The sequence below is a fragment of the Vulpes vulpes genome, chromosome 3 (assembly GCF_048418805.1).
Source record: "Vulpes vulpes isolate BD-2025 chromosome 3, VulVul3, whole genome shotgun sequence".
NCBI lineage: Eukaryota > Metazoa > Chordata > Mammalia > Carnivora > Canidae > Vulpes > Vulpes vulpes.
The window spans coordinates 111,821,039-111,844,226 of record NC_132782.1 but is presented as its reverse complement, the minus strand read 5'-3'; the positions used below and the strand labels follow the sequence as shown (position 1 = coordinate 111,844,226).

Below are 23,188 nucleotides of genomic sequence, written 5' to 3'. Positions count from 1 at the left end.
AAAGTAAAGTAACTGAGTGAAGGGATGAATAGGTGGAATGCAGAGGATTTTTAGTGAAATTTCATAGTGAAAGTACTCTGATTTTATAACCATGGATATTTGTTCGGACTCCTAGGATATATACCACCAAGGGTGGACCTTAATGTAATCTATGGGCTTTGGATGATTATGATGTGTCCATATAGGTTCACCCTTGATTTAAAAAAATGTACATTCCAGTGAGTGATGCTGATAATGGAAGAGGCTGTGCATGTGTGGGACAGGGTAGGGGGTGTGTGGATGACCTCTGTGCCTCCTTCTCAATTTTGTAAAGATAAAACTGCCTTAAAAAATAAAGTCTGCCTTAAAAGAAATATTAGAATAATTGGAAACTACTGACCATTGCCTTCCTTTACTTTTAAAGTAAGGATCACTTTGGTAATTATCAAAAGAAAGATGTCAGGCTGTCCTCTGATTTCTTTAGTACATCATGGAGTTGACATTTAATCAAGCTGCCAAGGGGGTCAACAAGGAGTTCACTGTGAATATCACTGACACCTGTGAGCGCTGTGACGGCAAAGGGAATGAGCCTGGCACCAAGATGCAGAATTGCCACTACTGTGGTGGCTCCGGCATGGTAAGAGCAAGTCAGAGTCCCACCCCACCCCTCTCCTGGGGTCTCCCACCTCTGGCCCGCCCACACCCCCTCGCCATCCTTTTTTCTCTGCTTCCATGGATAGTTACCCGGCAGTACTTAGTGCTCTGAGAGTCCGTTACTAGTGGGACTGTTTTATTTATATCCTTCTTTTTCCATGAGTGCCCTGTCTTGGCCAGCGATCCTGTGCTATCTTCTCTGAAATACGCTTTGGGATATTTTGGTAATTTGGAATCATAATGGGGGGAGAGAGGCTAAAATTTTGCTTGCCGTATAATCATTTTTTCTCTTATGTTTTGGTAAATTTTTTTATATATTACAGACTTACAGAACAGTGTAAAGAGTCACTCCCTTACTTCTTACCCAGATCACCAATTGTTAATATTGTGTCCCATTTGCTTTGTCATCTGTGTTGTGTATTTTCAAAGAACAGGAATGTTCTCTTATTTAACTCCAGTACAGTTGTCAAATGAGGAGATTTGGGCAGTCTGGGTGGCTCAGTGGTTTAGCGCCGCCTTCAGCCCAGGGTGTGATCCTGGAGACCCAGGATCGAGTCCCACGTTGGGCTCCCTGCATGTAGCCTGCTTCTCCCTCTGCCTCTCTCTCTCTCTGTGTGTCTCTCATGAGTAAATAAATAAAATTTAAAAAAATATTTAAAAAAATGAGATTTAATGTTGATATAACATAATGTTGATATAATACCATTATCACATTTTTTCTTCTTCCTTTTTTTTAAAAATATGGAATGCTTCACGAATTTGCATGTTATCCTTGTGTAGGGGCCATGCTAACTATATTGTTCCAATTTTAGTATATGTACTGCCAAGGCAAGCACTCAAATTTTTTTCAGTTGTCCTTATAGTGTCCTTTTTTTCCTGGTCCAGGATCCAACTGGGATCTTGCATCATATTTGGTTGTCATATCTTGTATCTCCTTTAATCTCAAATAGTTTCTCAGCTTTTCTTTTTCTTTGTGACTTTGACAGTTTTAGACTATAGGTTAGCTATTTTGGAGAATGCCCCTTATTTGGGGTTCATCTGATATTTTCTCATGATAAGATTCAGATTACATGTTTTTTCCTTAAGATTTTAGGGATACCTAAGTGGCTGGGGGTGGGGGTGGGGTGTGCTTTTTTTTTTTTTTTTAATAGAATACGGAAAGTAGAATACAGTTAGCTCTGTTTGTACTTTAGTATTTTGTTTCTCCTTCCCAGTATATTTGGCAAACACTGTGTATACACAGCTGCCCTGGTCTGCATGGCTACAGCACTCCTTCAAAGATGTGCTGTCATTTACCTAGCCAGGCCCCCATTGACGTGCACTCAGAGTGCCCTCATCTTGTGCTGGTATAGACGCTGAGTACCTCTGCATGGCTTGATTTCTCATGTTTATTTTGCATTTGTCAAATGTGAGGGTAAACATCTTGAAGATTTGAGGGCCAGTTTTCCTTTATGTCTGTTCAGTCTTTTCCTTTTCACTGGCTAATTTATCTTATTCTGAGGCATTTGTGGAAGCTCTTTATGAATTGAGTAAGTTAGTCCTTCATCAGTGATTTGAATTGTGTTTTCTAATTTGTCATATGATTTTTTTTTTTGATAGAATACAAATTTTATATGCAACACATGGACTTTGGTATTACAGAATTTAACCTGTTTCTATAAACTATCATATAGGTGTTACTCTGCTTATCTAAGAGAAAGTGTGTTGCACCAACAGACCCTTTTTTCCTATAGCATTGTTTTTACTGTTTTTACTATGTATTTTAACTTCCTTGCCCTTAAACAAAATAAACTTCTAAATTCCTATCCAAGAAAAGTCAACCCAAATTTCAGTTTAAACACTAGAAATAAGGTTCTGTGCAACTCCAGTCTTTTACCTGAATACTGTAACAAGGCTACAGTGTTGACCAAAACAAGACACAGGTTTCTCATTAAACTTTTGTTTTAATGGGTCTCAAAATTCTGTGACAGATTTTTGGTCAAGTTGTTTCCATTAAAAAGTACTGATTTTAAAAACTAATAACTTAAAACTGCCACACACGCACAAAAAAAAAAAAAAAACAAATGGTCCACAAAACATTCTCCTTTCCTTCTGAAGGTTTTACGATGCATTGTTATCATTAACCAGTCTTTTACTATTAAACTTAAATGGCCAATTGACACAAACAGTTCTGAGACCGTTCTTCCACCACTGATTAAGACTGGGGTGGCAGGTATTGGGGATAATATTCATTTAGCCTTCTGAGCTTTCTGGGCAGACTTGGTGACTTTGCCAGCTCCAGCTGCCTTCTTGTCCACTGCTTTGATGACACCCACAGCAACCGTCTGTCTCATGTCACGAACAGCAAAACGACCCAGAGGAGGATAGTCAGAGAAGCTCTCAACACACATAGGTTTGCCAGGAACCATATCAACAATGGCAGCATCCCCAGATTTCAAGAACTTGGGACCATCTTCCAGCTTCTTTCCAGAACGACGATCTATCTTTTCCTTCAGCTCAGCAAACTTGCAAGCAATGTGAGCTGTGTGACAATCCAGCACAGGTGCATATCCAGCACTGATTTGGCCTGGATGGTTCAGAATAATCACCTGAGCTGTGAAGCCAGCTGCTTCCATTGGTGGGTCATTTTTGCTGTCACCAGCCACGTTGCCACGACGAACATCTTTGACAGATACGTTCTTGACATTGAAGCCCACATTGTCCCCAGGAAGAGCCTCACTCAAAGCTTCATGGTGCATTTCAACAGACTTTACTTCAGTTGTAACATTGACTGGAGCAAAGGTGACCACCATACCAGGCTTAAGAACACCAGTCTCCACTCGACCCACTGGGACAGTACCAATACCACCAATTTTGTAGACGTCTTGGAGAGGCAGACGCAGGGGCTTATCAGTTGGACGAGTTGGTGGCAGAATGCAATCCAGGGCTTCAAGCAGTGTGGTTCCGCTGGCATTCCCATCTTTACGGGTGACTTTCCATCCCTTGAACCAAGGCATGTTAGCACTTGGCTCCAGCATGTTGTCACCATTCCAACCAGAAATTGGCACAAATGCTACTGTGTCGGGGTTGTAGCCAATTTTCTTAATGTAGGTGCTGACTTCCTTAACGATTTCCTCGTATCTCTTCTGGCTGTAGGGTGGTTCAGTGGAATCCATTTTGTTAACACCAACAATTAGTTGTTTTACACCCAGTGTGTAAGCCAGAAGGGCATGCTCACGGGTCTGCCCATTCTTGGAGATACCTGCTTCAAATTCACCAACACCAGCAGCAACAATCAGGACAGCACAGTCAGCCTGAGATGTGCCTGTAATCATGTTTTTGATAAAGTCTCTGTGTCCTGGGGCATCAGTGGTGGTCACATAATACTTGCTGGTCTCGAATTTCCACAGGGAGATATCAATGGTGATACCACGTTCACGTTCAGCTTTCAGTTTATCCAGTACCCAGGCATACTTGAAGGAGCCTTTTCCCATCTCAGCAGCCTCCTTCTCAAATTTCTCGATAGTTCTTTTGTCGATCCCACCACATTTGTAGATCAGATGGCCAGTAGTGGTAGACTTGCCCGAATCTACGTGTCCAATGACGACGATGTTGATGTGAGTCTTCTCCTTTCCCATTTTGGTTTAGGTTTAGCGGTGGTTTTCACGACACCTGTGTTCTGGCGGCAAACCTGTTGCGAAAAAGTGTCATATGTTTTTTTTTTTTAAAGATTTTATTTATTCATGGGAGGCAGAGACATAGGCAGAGGGAGGAGAAGCAGTCTCCATGCAGGAGCTGGATGTGGGACTTGATCCCGGAACTCTGGGATCACATCCTGAGCCAAAGGCAGACACTGAACTACTCAGCCACCCAGGCGTCCCTTGTCATGATCTTTTAATGATTTTACTGGTATGTGTGTAATTTTCAACAGTTGAGGATCATACATGCAGTTTTTCCTCACTTTTCATGTATTGTATTTTTCCATGATTTTGAATATTTCTAAACATTATTTTTGATGGCCAGTTAAGAGTCCACTGATGAGTGTATCCAAAGTTTTACCTGCAAATACTCCTGTTGAGAAAAGGACCAGGGAACCCTGGGTGGCGCAGCGGTTTAGTGCCTGCCTTTGGCCCAGGGCATGATCCTGGAGACCCGGGATCGAATCCCACGTCGGGCTCCCGGTGCATGGAGCCTGCTTCTCCCTCTGCCTGTGTCTCTGCCTCTCTCTCTCTCTCTCTCTGTGTGTGTGTGTGACTATCATAAAAAAAAAGAGAGAGAGAGAGAGAGAGAGAAGGACCAGCTTATAGCTCAGTGTGCAGTTGAACAGACAGTCCTCCAGAGGGCGCTCTTGGAATGCGTGCATTCCCGTGGCTACAGCGTTGGGAACTGAGTTCCTGCCACTGGTTTGTTTCTCTCCCACTTCTAAGGTCCTTTCTCCAGTGCCCTGAATTGCTGTAACTTCTTTTAAAAAACTTTCTTCTGGGGGATCCCTGGGTGGCGCAGCGGTTTAGCGCCTGCCTTTGGCCCAGGGCGCGATCCTGGAGACCCGGGATCGAATCCCACGTCGGGCTCCCAGTGCATGGAGCCTGCTTCTCCCTCTGCCTGTGTCTCTGCCTCTCTCTCTCTCTCTCTGTGACTATCATAAATAAATAAATAAATAAAATTAAAAAAAAAATTCCAGATAGGTTTAAAAAAAAATAAGAAACTTTCTTCTGAAGAGATTGAGATAAGGTAGAAAAGTGTATTTCTTCAAAACGTGATGTTTAAGACTAGGAAAAAATATTTGCAACACGTTTGTTAAAGGATTAGTATTCCTAATATGTAAAGAGCTCATTTAGAGTAATGGGGGAAAGACCAGCAGCTCTTCAGGAAAACTGTTTGGTGAACATCTCTCACCAGCAGTCAGAGAACTGCAAGTGGAAATAAGAATATGCCTTTGGCTTGCCCTCCAGAGTGACAGGCATTTCAAAGATGGGCACAGTCCGTGCCAGCGAACCTGTGGGACATGAGCGTGTACACACCCTGACAGTGGAAGTGGAAAGCACTCTTGCTTTTGGGAGTGGCAGTTGGAAGAGCTGTTAGGACCTCATGTGTGCATTTCTGTGGGGAGCTACCCTATAGATCACATTCATGACATAGCATGTGTACAGGGTGTCCCTTGCAGTCTCGTCTATAATAGTGAAGCGTCAGTGACCACCAGGAGTGAGTTGTCTGAAAAAATTGTGGTGCATCCAGGTAACGGGATGCCATACACTGGTGAGAAATGCTTTCTGAGATCATTTAATTATAAAAATCAAAACAAACGCTTTAGCACCATGTGTGTAGTGCTGCCTTGGGTGACTGAAAACTCGTAATGCATAAATAGATGGCTTACAATGTGTGTCCAGATAAAGTGGGATACACAAGGATATCACCATAGCCATGCCTCTAAGGTGGGCACTTGGAGCAACTAGGGGTCAGGAGTTGGGGGAAGACACTTAACTTTTCACTGTACCTCCTTTTTTTACTTTAGAATTTTGTACCATGTGCAAGTAAATACAACACATAAGTTCTTAAATATGATGCAATTTAAATTAAAAAATTTTAAGTATAATAACTATTTGTCCCAGAAATTCTACCTTTTGGGATCTGTCTTAAAGTAGAGGCATCAGACCTAGTGGGTGTATGTGTAGAGGTTTTTTTCTGTAGCATTGAAATATAAGTATTGTTTTTAAAGATTTTTATTTTTTGAGGGGGGGAGGGGAGAGTGCATATGCACAACAGCACCAGAGCAGGGAGGGGGAGAAGTAGATTCCCTGCTGATCAAGGAGCCCCACGCAGGGGGCAGCCCGGGTGGCTCAGCGGTTTAGCACCACCTTCAGCCCAGGGCGTGATCCTGGAGTCCCCGGATCGAGTCCCATGTCAGGCTCCCGGCATGGAGCCTGCTTCTCCCTCTTCCTGTGTGTCTGCTTCTCTCTCTCTCTCTTTCTCTCTCTCTCTCTATCATAAATAAATAAATCTTTAAAAAATAAAGGAAAAATAAAAAATAAAAATAAAAAGGAGCCCCATGCAGGGCTCAAACCCAGAACCCAGGGATTATGACCTGAGCCAAGGGCAGATGCTTCACCAACTGAGCCACCCAAGTGCCCCCTGAAACATAAGTATTGAGATGGAAAAAGAAATCTATATATATATATATCTGCCTGAAGGAATGGTCATGATGTATCATTAAAATGAAAAGTTGGGGCAGCCCTGGTGGCTTAGTGGTTTAGCACGACCTTCAGCCCAGGGTGTGATCCTGGAGACCTGGATCGAGTCCCATATCAGGCTCCCTGCGTGGAGCCTGCTTCTTCCTCTACCTGTGCCTCTGCCTCTCTCTCTCTCTCTGTGTGTGTGTCTCCACGAATAAATAAATAAAATCTTAAAAAAAAAAATAAGATGAAAAGTTGCAGAACACAATGTATAATATAGTCTCATAATGAAATTTCTACCTTGAAAGAAACCTTTTTTTGTGGAGACAGATCGAGTTGTAGAAAGTATCTCTCAAACTGAACTTGGGAGTCCAGGCAGGGAGAGATTAATGACATATTCCTTATGTATTTCTGTCTTTTGATTTGCCACAACAAGCATGTATTTGATAATTAAAAAAAAAAAAAAAACAGTGGAAAGACATTAGGTTAAACAAAAAAGTAACCAATTTTTCATTCATAGTGCCGTGTGAGGAGCTGGTGAGAGAGGCCACAACCCCTAACCACCTGCTGTGGGAGGGGCTGGGGGCTGGGAGGCTCCTGAAGGATGGGGGTGCACAGGGAAAGGGAGGAGCAGCATGAGCAGCACCAGTGCCAGCAAAGGGGGCTGTGTGCCTCCTTGCTCCCGGGGCACCAGTGCTGGGGGCCGGGGGCAGTGGGGAGGACCCTGGCCAGGTCATTGGTTAGCCCAGCCTGGCTCTTCCCATTTGGCCATGAGGGTACAGTGAGGTCCGTGCAGCTCCCCCCTTGGACAGGGCAGTAGTGACCTCGGAGACCAGATGGGCTGCTCTGGGTTCGGGGATTACACCCAGTTGTCACTCTCCTCTCTGTTTTCTCAGCTGTCACTATCACAATAAAGAGGGGCAGTACTCTTGTTAAGATGTATTTGCTCAGCTCCCGGGGGTTTCAGGAACCTCTGCAGAGAGGCACTATGTCATTTTCCAGGCATATACAGTCAGCTTGGTGATTTGGAGTTCAGAAGTCAGTGTGCTCCAGAAGAGCAGATTGACAGTGTGAGCCCCCGCCCCTGTACTCTCAGGTGGCGTGTTTTGTGCCTGTTCACACACAACATGAGTCTGATGAGCTGTTTCCCTGCTGTACGTTGTGCCACCAGAGGCTTGGCCATTAGTTTACCTGTATGCTTAAGGGTTTCATTTTTCTTCTCTTTATCAGGAAACCATAAATACAGGCCCTTTTGTGATGCGCTCCACATGTCGGAGATGTGGGGGTCGAGGCTCCATCATCACGTCCCCCTGCGTGGTGTGCAGAGGAGCAGGACAAGCCAAGCAGAAGAAGAAAGTGATGATACCCGTACCTGCCGGTTGGTCCTGGGCTCTTCCACAAACCAGGGGCTGGGAGAGCTGAGGCCCTGGTTTCCTTATCATTGGGCTCTTGTGGTTAAGGGCCTCAGCCCCCAACTGGAGGGGGTGCTAGGATCTCCTTGGATTTTCCTCTTTGCACTAGTTTTCCTTACAGTCTACCCTTGCATGCCACATTGGGCAGAAATGACCTGGCATGCCTCCCCTGCTTCTTTGTGGTGCTCCTCCACCTTCAATGGACGAGGCCAGCATCGTTCCCCGTTGCCAGCCCAGTCTGCACCCCACTCCTCCTCCTGGCCCCGACGGCAGCCTGTGACTGCTCTCCCCAGCTGGCTTTCTCCATGGATGGAGCCTGCTTCTTCCTCTGCCTGTGGGCAGAGGTAATCACGTCACTCACCCTGAACGTCATGTGGTGACTCCTGGCGCAAAGAAATGCCTCCAGTCTCAGCCCCAGCTGGCGTCTTCAGCTTCCCTTCTTGTTAGTCTCCCCTGGTTGCCTTCCTGACTTTGATGTGGCTCCTTGAACAGGCTGTAATGCCTTCCAGGACAGAGCCTCGGCATATGCCACTCCGTGTCTGAAGCTCGCTTTCCACCTTCTTTTCAGAGGCTGACCTCTCAGAGCTCCCAGCTCGAGTGTCACAGGGCAGCCGTAGAACATCTGTGTCCTTTCCTTCTGAGAATGTGTCCCTCTTCGCAATGATGTGTTTGTTAGTGTAATTATTTGGTCAATAACTGTCTCCTCTACCAGACTCTGAACTCCCCAAGAGACTACAAGGACTGGTAGGAGCAGGGGTCCAGGAAATTTGGGTAAATGAATAGAACGTGCTTTTGTTTGGTTATCAGTTACTGTATTTGCACCTTGGAAGGGTTATACTTATTGGATGTGCTGTGGATAATTGTGTAGCTCATTAACAGGCATGAGTAAAAAAACAAAAACAAAAACAAAAAAAAATAAAACAGGCATGAGTAAGGAAGTCAGTGGTTTGTATATGGATCTAGAGCAGAAAATTCTTTGGGAGGTCCCGAAATAATTCTCCCCTTTTGAACTTTTGTTCTTCCTTCTAGGAGTCGAGGATGGGCAGACTGTACGGATGCCTGTAGGAAAAAGGGAAATTTTCATCACATTCAGGGTAGGTGCTGTGCTTGTACAGCCTCTCTGCGGCCCTTGCCTTCCGGGAGGTGATATGGCTCAGTCTTCTCGTTGGACAGAAGTTGGCACTTCATGGGAGCCTGTCTGGCCATCTGTTTCTAAGGGCAACAGTGGCCAACTCTGTAGGGTTGTTAAACACCTGTCACGTTAAACCTTTGTGCTGGGTTTGGACAGAACAAAGTTCCCACGAAAATATAGAACACCTCTCCTCGTGTTTTTAATTTATATATTGAATTGTTTGTGGGGATAGCAAGTGCCAGAGGTACAGTTTTATATACTGTGTGCAGGGACAGACTAGTTTACTGATATGGGGGGATTGTGAGGGAGGGAGTGCCCTTTGCCTGCAGCCCCTCCAGGTACATTCCCTAAGGAGAAAGCCACACAGGCGCAGCAAGCGGAAATCACAGGCTGCAAGCAAGATACCTTCACTCATAATAGCAAGACTCTGACAGAAGCCTGCTGCCCTGGGAGAAGAGCATAGCTGAGTGAACCACATGATGGCCAGAGTGCCTCAGAGCAGTCAGAGGAAGAAACCAGAGCCACATGTGTCAGCATGACACATTTCGAGACTCCTCAGTTGTCAGTGAGGGAAAGAAAGCAGATTGCAAGCAGATGCAGGGAGGAAGCCTGTCTGTACACAGCCTACATATGAGATGGTGTTACGTGTTATTTGAGGACACGTGTGTATACGTGGGAATGGTAACTACTGCATCCAGCATGGCAGTCACTGGAGGAGCCGGGACCCTTCACCATGTCCTGATGTCTTGTTACCTCAGCTGGGTTGTGGGCACTGTGTGTGTGTGTGTGATGTTATTTGCCTGGTTACGTGTATGTGAAATATCACATAATGTAAACAAAGATAAAAATACTGTAAAGTGTGAATTGCTAGACCAGGGGATCAAAACAAAGGCAGCCTGCTAGAAGCCAGGCTTTATGATGGGCTCAGTAGGGGCTCCAGACCCCACCCCCAAGTGATAATAGACAAGAACGCAAGGGGAGGACATCACTGCAAGGCAGGGAGTGTCTTTGAAACCCAAAGGGTAGGGATCCCTGGGTGGCGCAGAGGTTCGGCACCTGCCTTTGGCCCAGGGCGCGATCCTGGAGACCCGGGATCGAATCCCACATCGGGCTCCCGGTGCATGGAGCCTGCTTCTCCCTCTGCCTGTGTCTCTGCCTCTCTCTCTCTCTCTCTCTCTCTCTCTCTCTGTGACTATCGTAAATAAATAATAATAATAAAAAATTTAAAAAAAGAAACCACTTAAAAAAAAAAAAAATGAAACCCAAAGGGTAGATCATTCCAGCATTGCCTGGCTGTCTTGAGGGAGTTTGTACCAAATATATGTTTGGAAAATAAACTGTTTGCCTTTGTAGAAGTACTAGTCTGTTTCTTTAAACCTTCCAGTAGAGTAAGATTTTTGTTGTTAATGTTCAAAAAGCCGATTTTACTTTTTTTGTCAGTTGGAAGGCTTGATCTGAGACTGACACTCTTGCATCGCAGTATAGAAATGGATCTGTGATAGATCCATTACGTATAGAAATGATGTGTAATTGTTGGAGCCGGGGTCCTGTCCTGCTTCTTTAGTCAGAATACATTCTCTCCCTCGGTACTATGCTCTTCACACAGAAGCAGTGTAACCATGATGCATGCCAGGGCCTGTGCCCAGGCTGCTGAGATGTGGGACTGTTGTCCAGTCTCAGGACTTCTCTGTGCATAACTTTATCTCTCTTGCTTGGCCCTAGGTGCAGAAAAGCCCTGTGTTCCGGAGGGACGGTGCAGACATCCACTCTGACCTCTTTATTTCCATAGCTCAGGCTATTCTTGGAGGGACAGCCAGAGCACAGGGCTTGTACGAGACAATTAACGTGACGGTAAGAGGGCAAGGATATCTTTGCCAGTCTTGCACTTCATTGCTCTCTTTTTTCTGAAATGGGGCTGAGAAGTGGCCAGAAACTTTGAACAAGCAGCATGTTGGGGACTCAGAGTAAGGTCTGGGGGAGGTAGGAAGAAGGTCAGGCCATTCCTTGGGTTCACACCACATACTGGGCCTTGACTGTGGAATTGCTAGGGAAGGCAATTCTGGGTCGTGTCAACTCCTGTGGGCACCAGGCAGTGTGCGCCTGTCCCTGTCTTGGCTTTGCCTCCTCCCAGTTCTTGCTCTTCATGCTCCCTTTCTCTTCCTTGTGGGCTCACCTCCCCAAACTGCCCACAAGTCCCCTTCACAGGCTCTGCTTTAGGTGGACTTGGGTTTAGTCGGTTTGTATAGAAACCTGAATGGCAGTTTTTGCCTAGGAGTAAGTGTGTAGTGAAATGTTTCCATTTGAGCAACTAGAGACCAAGGCAAACCACAGATTTCCTTTCTTTATAGATACCCCCTGGGATTCAGTCAGACCAGAAGATTCGGATGAGTGGGAAGGGCATCCCTCGGATTAACAGTTACGGCTATGGAGATCACTACATTCACATCAAGATAAGAGTTCCAAAGTGCGTGCCCACATAGCCATGGTGAGGTCCGCCCGATCTCCGCACCTTCCCCACCCAGCAGGACCCAGTTGAGGGCTTTTTTATCTGCCAGGCCCTGTGCTGAGCCCCCTGGCCTGGGCCTGCTGTCTGCTGCTGTGAGCACTGAGGCTTGTGCACGCTTGTGGTACTTCCTCCCTCTAGTCAGGTGTGTCCTGCCAAGTGCCCCCTTGCAGAGCAGGCGTAATAAAAAGTCAATCTCGTTAACTGCTAGGAAATGGAGTAATACGTATAGGTACACGTAGCTGTAGCCGCTGCTGTTGATGTTGTTATTTCTGCTCTCAAGGCACTAGGGCTCTGCTGGGAGAGACAGATCTGTGACTGAATCATGGCACATGATGTCTGTGTCATCTGGGAGAAAGGTCCGAGCGGAGTGCTGTGCGTCCGACCCTACTGGGCAGGACCGGCTTTCCAACACTCTGTTTAGTTAACTTCCTACATAGGATGTTTGTAAGAGCCCTTCCCCCCTTTAAAGTAAACTATTTAGTATTTATGAAAGCTGTTTATTTTTTTTTTAATTTTTATTTATTTATGATAGTCACACAGAGAGAGAGAGATAGAGAGAGGGGCAGAGACACAGGCAGAGGGAGAAGCAGGCTCCATGCACCGGGAGCCCGACGTGGGATTCGATCCCAGGTCTCCAGGATCGTGCCCTGGGCCAAAGGCAGGCGCCAAACCGCTGCGCCACCCAGGGATCCCATGAAAGCTGTTTAAAAACAACTTAGGGTAGGGTGCCTGGATGGCACAGTCAGTGAAGCATCTGCCTTTGACTCTGGTCATGATCCCAGGGTCCTGGGATTGAGCCCTGTGTCAGGTTCTCTGCTCAGTGGGGAGCCTGTTTCTCCCTCTCCCTCTCAGCTGCCCCTGCTTGTGCTCTCTCGCTGTCAAATAAAGTCTTTAAAAAACAAAAAAACTTAGTGTATTTTAGGAACTTTTCTTCTTTCCTAACATTGTGTTAGTTTTCAGGTGTACAAAAATGATTCAGTAGTCTGATAGATTATATGGTACTCACCTTGATGAGCATAGTTTCCATTTTCTTTTTCTTAAGATTTTATTTATTTGAGAGAGAGTGAGCATGAGGAAGGAAGGGCAGAGGGAGAAGCAGGCTCCCTGCTGAGCAGGGATCCTGACTTGGGGCTCAATCTCAGGACTCTGGGATCATGACTTGAGCCAAAGGCAGACGCTTAACTGACTGAGCCACCTAGGCATCCCAGTTTCCATTTTCTTGATTGAAACTTTGAGGATAGGGATACCTGGGTGGCTCAGTGGTTGAGTGTCTGCCTTCTGCTCAGGGGTGATCCTGGAGTTTCGGGATCAAGTCCCACGTCAGGCTTCCTGTGAGGAGCCTGCCTGTCCTTCTGCCTGTGTCTCTCATGAATAAATACATAAAATCTTAAGGAAAAAAAAAAAAAAGAAAAGAAACTGTGAGAGTATGGCTCTTAGTCTCAGGGTGTATGTGCCTGCCAAGTCAGGGGCCCCACATTTCCCACATACTGATAGATGAAATGGCCAAGCCCATCGTTTAAAGCGCTGCCTTGAAACACTCAACTGTGGTCCACAGGAGACTGACAAGCCGGCAGCAGAGCCTGATCCTAAGCTATGCCGAGGATGAGACCGATGTGGAGGGGACGGTGAATGGTGTCACCAACACAAGCACGGGTAAGATGACATGGTGGCATGTAGAAGTCCTCTCAGTCCTTGGAGGACGCACAGTTCAGAAACATGTTGGGGTTTCCACATGGTGGGGAGCGTGGTAGAAAGAGGGGACCTGTGAGCTAGGAAGAGCTGAATGCCAACCGCTCCAGAGTAAAGCCGCCCTAATTTACTCTGTGTGTGCTGAGGTCAGGAGGTCAGAGAGCACTAGCACGCCTCCAGCCAGAGAGCAGCTATATGTCTCCAAGAGCTGCTCTTAGAGTTCGAGTTCTATCCATGGTTCTGCCACCTGCCTTGTGACCTTGGGTACATCCTGGTAAGACACTCATTGTAGCAGCTTAAGGAGAAGATGGATCTGTAGGCTTTCTGCAGTCCTGACCCAGAATGCCTCATTGAGACCTCAGAGCATGTTGTAAACAGTATAAAAAGCCTATCACATGATCATAGATCTGCCTGTGTTCAGCAGGTCTGACTCTGAATTTGTTTGGCCATGAGCAAATGCCTCATTCACCCAGATCTCCAGTGCCATGCTCTATCTGGGAGTGTATTTACATATTAGTGATTTGATTTCAAAATGCCAGCAGGCAGGAGCTTTGGTGATGGACACCATGGCCGTGGCACCTCTTCCTGTGGGAGGTGGGGGTGCACTGCAGAAGAGATGCTGGTCCGTTGTTGGTCGGGCTCCTGCTTGAGTGGGGACAGGCTGTGTGGATGCACTGGCTTCAGCTGCCCATGCTTCCTCCTCGTTGCCTTGTTGTGTTTTTGTTTGGGTCCCATGTCCTCAGAGCATGAATGGTCAGTTGGAGCAGGTGGTAGGAGTTTCCCAGTGAGGTAGAGGGCTTGGTCTGGGAGCCCAGGTTTGGCGATCCCAGCGATAACAGCCTCTGCATAGAATTTGTTGAGCTGCGTGGAGTCCAGAGACTAAGTCCACTGTGTAAATGCAGCTACCACAAATCCTGTCTGTAGCCTGACCAAACGTGGAATGGTTTGGTGCCTGGACTTTTATATTCTTGAACTAAAACCAAGTGGGAATAGCTCTTTCATGTAATTCCACTTGTGCTCCACTACCGTCTTCCTGGACTGCAAATGTTCCAAGTTACCTAGCATGGGAGACTTGCTTTACAGACACTCTAGCTTTCCTCCTCTCCCCACGTACAGAGGAGCTTGACATCTGCCTGAGTGAGCTCACGGAGGTGACGTAGGTCTCGTTCACTATATTAGAACACTGGTGTTTTTGTAAACTCCTTTCTGGTAGTTTAAATTGAGAGTTGTCCTTCTGACCCTTGTGATTTTCTCGGTTCTTTGTCCTGGTAGCTAGCTCCCTTTCCTTTTGTTCAGCCAGAATTTATTGGGAACCTCTTGTGTGTCAGACACTTTGCTACTTCTTCCTTTTAAATTTCTGTTGACATAATTTTGCTGAGTGTAGCTTAACTTTAATATATGCATTGAATACATTTCTGAAAGTTGTTTATACGGTAAAGTAGGTATGCCAAATTATTTTTCCTTTCCCACTCACTTTCATTGTTATTTCAGAGTTGTATTCCAGTGGGAAAATTGCCTCCCATCCATAAATTTTTATTTATTTTTGTTTATTTTTATTTATTTATTTTTTTTTAAATTTTTATTTATTTATGATAGTCACAGAGAGAGAGAGAGAGGCAGAGACACAGGCGGAGGGAGAAGCAGGCTCCATGCACCGGGAGCCTGATATGGGATTCGATCCCGGGTCTCCAGGATCGCGCCCTGGGCCAAAGGCAGGCGCCAAACCGCTGCGCCACCCAGGGATCCCTATTTTTATTTTTAAAAGTATTTTGTTTATTCATTTGGGACAGAGAAAAAGAGCGAGTGCATGCACAAGCGCAGCGGGGGGGGGGGGGGGCGCGGGGGGTTGCTGACAAGAGTCATCACAGATACAATTCCTGGGCGTCTTTGCTTTCCTTAGGGGAAGGGGCACCTGGAAGGCATTTGGGATAGATACAATTACACAGGAAACTGACCTGAAGTTTTGGGGGGATTCGATGTCTCTTGCTTATTTTTGGTCCCTGATGCAGCTGGTGAAAACCTTAATGGCTGACCCTAGCTTATCTCCCAGCCTATGATCTAAAAAGTCCAGAAAGACACAGTGTGCTTAGGGACTCTCAGTGCTTAGGGCTAAGCAGCAAGACATGGGGAATCAGGGCACTCTGAAGCTACTGCGGGACTTTTTGAGTTAAAAGCAGAGTGGTTCATTGTTTGTGTTTCTGGGTCATCGTTAGTTCTTGGTGACAACACACATACATCCATTTAACTGTAGGGGTAGAAACCAGTTCCGGAGCTCAGTATCTGGGGATCCCGCTCAGTATTTGGGGATCCCACCTGCTGTTTGTCTTCTCTGGTGTAGTTGATGGTGTTGACCTTTACAGAGGGTGGAGGCAGAAGAAGAAGATGAAGGGAAAGACATTTTAATATAACAAGAGGTACTCTGCTGACTCAGCTTGTGTGTGTAGACAGGGAGTCAGGCTGGGAGTATAGACCTGCACCTCCACCTGTAGGGCGACCTGGTCCTCAGAAATCAGATCCTGGAGTCCTGTTGGCCTCTGTTTCTTCAAAACATAAGTTCATTTAGTGTCCGTCATGTGTTAAGAGGTGCCGTGCAGAGACAAGGCCCCTGCCTTCATCTGCTTACAGATAACGGGAGAAGATGGCAAGCACTGAACTCTAGATACATGCCAGACCCTCCTCATAACACTAGGAGTTTGTGCCCATGGAGAAAACACTTTGGCCCAAAAACATGGCACATATTCATGGGATGAGTATTACCTATTATTCTTCTCCTGACATCACCTTACAAACAGCCATCAGGCAGTTCCGACTTGGAATCCCTCTGCACTAAGCTGACATGTTTCTTCTCTGAATCCCTCAGCACCTCGTATAGCACCTGGTGCAAGGCTGGCTCACAGTAAAGGTTGGCTGAGTTTTTTTGAATTCATTTTCCTAACCATCGGATGGGAGATGCTTTGAGAGGGATGGGAGTTGTAGGTCTGTCTCAGGAAAGAGACCTATGGCCTCGGGTTTGGCCTCTGTGTGTGTCGGCTGAGCAGCCATCTGGCTATGGTCACTTCTGAGGGTGTAGACTTGGAAATGCTTGTATAGTGCCCATTCGGCCGGCGTGGGCTTCTACCACGGGCATTTCCTCTCTATTCTGAAGGCAAAACTCACATACTGGCTGTGTTTGAAGAAGCTTTGGAAGCAAAGTGTCCATGCTTGTATCCCATCCTAAAACCTAAATGCACCTGAATGTCCCTCCTCCTGCCCCGGGCAAGAAAAGCAGCGTATTGATAGACTTTGTCATCTTTGTGCATAGTTTATTCCTGACATTTGGTTCAGAATTTTATTTTTTATTTATTTTTTTTTAATTAAATTTTTTTTTTAAGATTTATTTATGTGTTTATTCATGGAGACAGAATGAGAGAGAGAGAGGCAGAGAACACAGGCAGAGGGAGAAGCAGGCTCCATGCTGGGAGCCCGACGTGGGACTCGATCCCGGGTCTCCAGGATCATGCCCTGGACGGAAGGCGGCGCTAAACCAATGAGCCACCCGGGCTGCCCTGGTTCAGAATTTTAAATTCAGTGCTTATATCCTTTGATACCCCTGCCAGTAAACCTTATTCCTGAGGGAGACCGTAGTCCTTTTATCCAAATTTAAAATAGAGTCAAGGGGACACCTGGGTGGCTCAGTGGTTGACTGCCTGCCTTTGGCCCAGGGCATGATCCTGGAGTCCCAGGATCGAGTGCTGCATCGGGCTCCCTCCATGGAGCCTGTTTCTCCCTCTGCCTGTGTCTTTGCCTCTCTGTGTGTGTGTGTGTGTGTCTCTCATGAATAAATAAATAAATAAATAAAAGCTTTAAAAAATAAAATAAAATAGAGATGAGGTGGTGTTCCTGGTAGTAGGGGGTGAGAATTTCTAGGTGTGTCTGTGTTTTGTAGTTTTATTTTTTTTGTTGTGAACCATGAACCAGTTAATGAGGTACTTATTCTGGGGACTTTGGCCACCTTAGCTCAAATACCTGTCGCCCTGGTGCATAACTGCTTCCTGCCTTCTAGGTGATGAAGACAGCAGAGTTGGGGGAGGAGGGTGACAGCAATCCAAATGTTTCTGTGCTCTATCATGACTGGTAGCTAACAGCATGTGTTCTGATGTCTGCTGATACAGGGCCCCTCTCTGCTGTTGTTATCTGTAAAGCCTTATGTAAATCACTTCCCCTCCCCAGGCCTCAGCAGTAGCATCTGTAAGTTGGGAATGATAATTGCACCATCATAGGGTGATCATGTAGGGAAGGCATCTGACACGGTACTTGGCAGAAGCTCCATCAGCTCTAACTCATAATGACGGTGCACACATGCAAAGGTTTGTTATCCTGAACAAGAACATGATGAAATTCAGCATTTGTGCTCTCCTTTGTGTCTGAGAAGGCCTGTGAGTGAAGGGAAATTTCTGGTTTGTGGGTTGCTGTGGAGGGTCTTTGTTACTTAAGTCTTTATGTAAGAACGGGATGTGAAGGACTAAGGGAAGGCACACATGGCCTTGTCATCTATGGAAGTGGGCACCTTTGCTATGGTGATTGTGCAGTGCCCAGGTCCTTCACTGGGGAGCCCTGGGAGTCGGGGATCAACCTGGGTATCTTGGCTTTGGTGATTGCTCAGACCTTGGTTAGCACATCTTGTTTGGGCCCACTGCTCGCTCTCTGAAGACATTCTGGAGCTTTGAGGCCATGCCAGGTCCACAGGACTACCGAGGGGGCTGAACCTGGGATGACTTCACCCACCCCTGTTCAGGGTCTGGTACCCAGAGCTTTGGCCTCTTACTGACTGAGATCTTGGGGACCATGACCATTATTACTGTGCTATGTGCTGTACTTTGCATATGCATCCTAGCATGTTAACAACGTGCCCTGCAATTTAAAATACTGAGTACTGGTGTGTAGTCTAGCTCGTGGCAGAAGCTTGTCCAGCCTCCCTAGTGTTTGGCAGATCTTGAAAAGGATGTGTTTATACAGCAGACTTGATCTCCATAGTCTTTGCCTGGAGAGCAGCTTCCCTTTGTCTAGAGCATCTGGGCTCAGATGGTCTTGATGTGGAGGCTGCCCACTGACATCCAGGGTCCCCCACTATCATTGTTACAGGTTAGAAGAAGCGCACATGACATGGGATTCCACAAAGTGGCGAGTCCCCTCCCTGAATATCCCAGAGATGTTAAGTGCACACGTATGGAGCATGGAAGCTGATTAGTTGGTCTTGGCATGCGTTCTTCACCTTCTTACAGTCATTAAGAGCTTGGGTTCTGGACCCGTCTCTTTGGGTTTGAACTCTGTTCTCCCTCCCACCTACCAGCTGTGTAACCTTAGGCAAACTACCTAACATCTCTGCATTTGTGTTTTGTGTTTTTTACTTTTTTAATCTGTGAAATATACTGGTAAAGGATTGAATGAACTACCGTGAAATCTGTGTGGCTTGGCCTGGAAGGCATTTGGCACTTGGCAGTTGTGACAGTTATTACAATAGAGATAGCTGGTCATCGTCCCTCTCTCTGTCTTGTTGCCCTGTTGTGGACCAGTGACTCGAGGAGCAGTTGGGACACTATAGCACCGAGTGGCCTGTTTGCATTCAGTCACAGGCCTGAAGCCAGCCTGGGAGTGGTCCCTTCCCTCTCAGGGTGGTGCTTGGTGGCTTCTGGAGCCACCAGCCTCTGGGTGGCCAGGTGTGGGGAGGTGGGGCCAGGGATGGGACTCCTGGAGGTGGCGCCCTTGACCCCAGTTCTTTCTGCTGTTTGTGCCCAGGTGGCAGGACCATGGATAGCTCCGCAAGAGGCAAGGCTAGGCCTGAGGCTGGGGAGGACAAGGAGGGATTCCTTTCCAAACTTAAGAAAATGTTTACCTCCTGATACCCAGCCGAGGTAGGAAAACCCTAAGGTTTCTTCCCCTTTGCTTCCTGGTGAACTAATCCCTGTTTTCCCTCATTTTAACCAACATTGTACCCCCCGCCCCCTACTCCCAGGCTTGGAAGAGGTGCCAGTCTGGGTGTGGCGCTTCTGGCTCCACTCAGGACCAGGCCTCCCGGTCCGTGCAGATGCCTGCCTCAGGGCAAGGTGGCAGCGTCAGCCGGCAGTGCTGGGCCCAACCAAACCGCCTTCTGTCCACTTCCTAGAGAGCTTACACAGGGAGCTGCCTCACAGCCCTCCTTCCACCAGCTTCCAGGGGACTGCGGCCAACAGTGGCGGGAACCAGGCTACTCATGGTCATAGAGGGCGAGTCGTAGCAGAGCCAGGCCTAGAACTCAGAGCACCCCAATCTCCTAACTCATGGCCTGCCTGGGAGGCTTAGGGTCACCTCAGGGCTGCTGGGAGTCACACTTACTCACTGTGGTGTTGGACTGGTTTTTACTTGTTCTGGTCCCTGGTGACTGGGACCCCTGATGCAGCTTCTTCCCAGGGATGCCAGAGGCTCACCCACAGGGCGTCTTCATCCTGGGATGGTAGTGAAACATAACCACTTGTGTCTTGGCTCAGGAAAACGGTCCACTGGAAACTAGGCTGGGAGCAGCAGCCCCTCCTCATGGCCAGGGCACCGGAAGGATTCCAGAACAGCAGCACTGAGCCCCTGCCTGCAGAGGCCCTGGACTGCCTTGGCAACAGCGAAACCATGTGACAACACACCTCCCCACGGAGTGGTCATGGGGGACAGCCCCTGGCTACTGCTACTGCTACTGGCTACTACTGTGTGGCACACAGGAGGGGTGGTGGAAGCTTCCTGTCTGTGGGTAGGTACCTGGGCCTCTTCTGGCTCAGGCAGAGTAAAACAACTGGACACTTCTTGCAGAGCTAAAACTCTAATTTGGACTCAAGTATGGAGATCTTAGTTAAAGAATTAAAGGCCATGCTTACAGCTTAAAAATGAAGCCTTAAGCTACATTGAGTCATGAAGTGATTAATTTCCCTCTCAGCAAACCTCCGGGAAGTTCTGGAATATTCGCCTTCCCTGCCAGGTTGTCTTTTTGAGGAACCTGGGGCCTGCACGCCCCATTGCATCATCCATCCCTCAGCAGGGATACCCTCTCCTCTTCCTGGAGGTTAATTCCCAAAGATCCCAAGCAGCTGAGACATCGGCATCTTGGGGGCTGCGGAGGCATGTACTAAGGGCCTTCCTGGAGATGCCATTCCTGCCCATGTGGGCCGTGATCCTTATCAGGACGGATGGTCCTTGCTTCTACCCTGTATGGAGTGGCTTCTCGTTCCTGACGGTTGAGTTCTGTTGTTCTAAGCCAGGCATTGAATGGGGCTCCTTCCTTTCTGCTGGACCACAGGTGGTCACAGCTGCAGCCTGGGCCCAGCAGGCTACGAGCCTGTTAACCCAGAGCCCTACCCCCTCTGCCTGCCAGGGGCTTGGTTCTCACCACCCACCCTGTTGACCTCTGTTTTCAGAAGTGTGTGTAAATTATTCACTGCTGAGAATCATTGTCTTTTGTATAAATGTTCGTTCAGAAAAGGAAAGCACAGTCTAAACAGTTGAAAGGTCCACCGTCCAGCCAGAGCAAAACACACTGTCCCCCCAGCCTCAGCTTGTAGGATGTGCGGGCTCCATGTGTTTCCAGATCCTTCCACTGTGGTAAGACAGGCTAATGGAGAAAACTTAGGAATGGTTTCCTTTTTGTTTCCCTTCATAATTTACTAAAATAAAGCATCTATAACTGTCTGATCTAAGAATGTAAAATGATTCCATATTGATGTAAATAAGATTACTGCAAAAAGATATTTAAAGCATAAATTGTGGTCATTTTTTTCTTTGAAATTTCAGAGTTCAAACCACTTTCTACAGGGGACTTAGCAGTGGAGTTGCTGGTGTTCATCCATAGACAAGGCTGTCCCAAATCACTGTTGGCCTTCCTGGGGCTGGCTGGAGACTTGGCTGGCCTTGTCCAGAGTCCTACCAGCCCTGGAGCACGTGCACACGGGTGGCTGGGTGGTGCTCTGACAAGCCCAGATCCTAGAGCAGGGAGTATTTGGGCGGGGGTGAGCATTAACATTTTAGCTCATTGTAGTTTAACTAGTCAGGGCTCCTAGCTGAAGGCTGTCTCAAAAAAGCCCCCTTGGCACAGCAGGAGGGGCCCTGAGCAAAAAGGTCAGACTCATCCCCAGGCTCTGGGCTGAGCAGTGAGCTGTGGAAGCATTTCCTGGGTTGGGCAAAGAGGTTGGGAAGAGCTGGTGGGCACAGAGAGGCTCCATGGTAACTTTCTACGGGTTTCAGATACTGGTTTACCAGAAGGAGCCAGGCACTGTCCCAGATCCCAGGTACAGCAAGAAGCTGGGCAGTGTCTCATGACAGCTGAAGTTTTCTTCCTGGAGAAGTCAAGTCCTTTTCCTGTTCTGTCTTTTAAAAGCAGAAGTGTAGAGGAAGACCTTGAAAGAGAAATGTGGTTTTCTTGCTAGTGAGACACAGTTACTGCAGTACCGGGCATCCTGCCCTTGGTGGTCTGAAGGTGGCAGTGCAACAACCTAGAAATCAAGTCCCACTCAAGGCTTGGATTTGGCTTCGTGGCTCTGGAGGCATTTGTCACCAGACTTTGCAATCTCTGAGTTGAGGCTGGAGCATGAGATGAGGCATTCAAAAATATAGAAAAGTAACTCAGCCCCTGAGCCTTGGGGACTGAGGAGTGGAAAGGTAGGTGGGTAGGAAAGGCACAGTCACGTGTGGGTGAGGCTGACCTGGGCAGCAGAGTGTGGCTCCATCCCACTGGCAGGTCTCTGCTCCGGTTTGTTTCCCACCTGAGCTGTTCTCCTGAGCCTTCTGGGTTTAGATGGACTTGAGTGCTTCCTTCCCCACCCCACCTCAGAGATGACAATCCTTTCCACTCCCCCAAGCTTCTTGGCTACCCAACTGTCTAGAGATTGCCCCGCCCTCGCTTTGCTTTCTTCCTCACTGGGGCCTGTTGCTGAAATATGTGGACACTTGTAGTAACTCTTGCACAAGGGGTGTTTTAGCACTAGGAAAGCTGTATTTTGTACCTTTTATTTATTTTTAAAAGATTTTAGGGGTAGCCCTGATAGCTCGGCCCCGCCTTCAGCCCAGGGTGTGAACCTGGAGACCCAAGATTGAGTCTCGCGTCGGGTTCCCTGCATGGAGCCTGCTTCTCCCTCTGCCTGTGCCTGTGTCTCTTTCTCTCTGTGTCTCTCATGAATAAATAAATAAAATCTTAAAAAAAAAAAAAAAGATTTTAAGTAATCACTACGGCCATAGTGAGGCTTGAACTCAAAACCCTGAGATCAAGAGTTGCACATTCTACCAACTGAGGCAGCCAGGTGCCCTATATCTTTCAGCCAGAAGTTATGATCCTCGTGAAGGGTCACAGGTGAGCCAGCAGCAACTTTACATAAAGCCAAGGGGCCCTGACCTGCTTCCCCAGCGCCCAGGAGACAGTAGGGAGTGGTGGAGGCTGGCTGCCCTATCTGAAAGGGATGATCACTCTTCAGCTCCACCTAAGGGGGCCATGAAAGTATGTAATTTAGTAGATTTTAGTTCAACATTATACATCCATCCCCATAATTTTAGAATCTTTTCATCACCCTGAAATCACATTCCTTAGCAGCCCTTACTCCCCCAGACCTTGGCGGCCACGAATCTGCTTCCTGCCTCTACGATCCACCTATTCATATAAATGGACTCGTACAGTATGTGA

At 47.2% G+C, this 23,188-nt stretch overlaps 1 protein-coding gene and 1 pseudogene across 3 annotated transcripts in view; one reads left to right on the top strand and one right to left on the bottom strand.

Annotated features, from left to right (window-relative positions):
- DNAJA3 (DnaJ heat shock protein family (Hsp40) member A3) overlaps nucleotides 1-23,188 on the top strand; it is a 44,787-nt gene that overhangs the window by 13,365 nt on the left and 8,234 nt on the right. The window contains exons 5-12 of one of the 3 annotated variants that reach the window (XM_026003020.2): nucleotides 464-616; nucleotides 8,013-8,160; nucleotides 9,224-9,288; nucleotides 11,049-11,177; nucleotides 11,675-11,790; nucleotides 13,388-13,485; nucleotides 19,297-19,412; nucleotides 20,025-21,279. In XM_026003020.2, coding sequence (XP_025858805.1) covers nucleotides 464-616; nucleotides 8,013-8,160; nucleotides 9,224-9,288; nucleotides 11,049-11,177; nucleotides 11,675-11,790; nucleotides 13,388-13,485; nucleotides 19,297-19,400 — 813 coding nt within the window. In that variant the 3' untranslated portion in view covers nucleotides 19,401-19,412; nucleotides 20,025-21,279. Of the gene's footprint in view, nucleotides 1-463; nucleotides 617-8,012; nucleotides 8,161-9,223; nucleotides 9,289-11,048; nucleotides 11,178-11,674; nucleotides 11,791-13,387; nucleotides 13,486-19,296; nucleotides 19,413-20,024; nucleotides 21,280-23,188 lie in introns of those variants that run through there. The other 2 variants (XM_026003021.2, XM_072751408.1) reach the window with 2 other exon arrangements.
- On the bottom strand, nucleotides 1,369-1,469 carry LOC112923402 (U6 spliceosomal RNA; annotated as a pseudogene).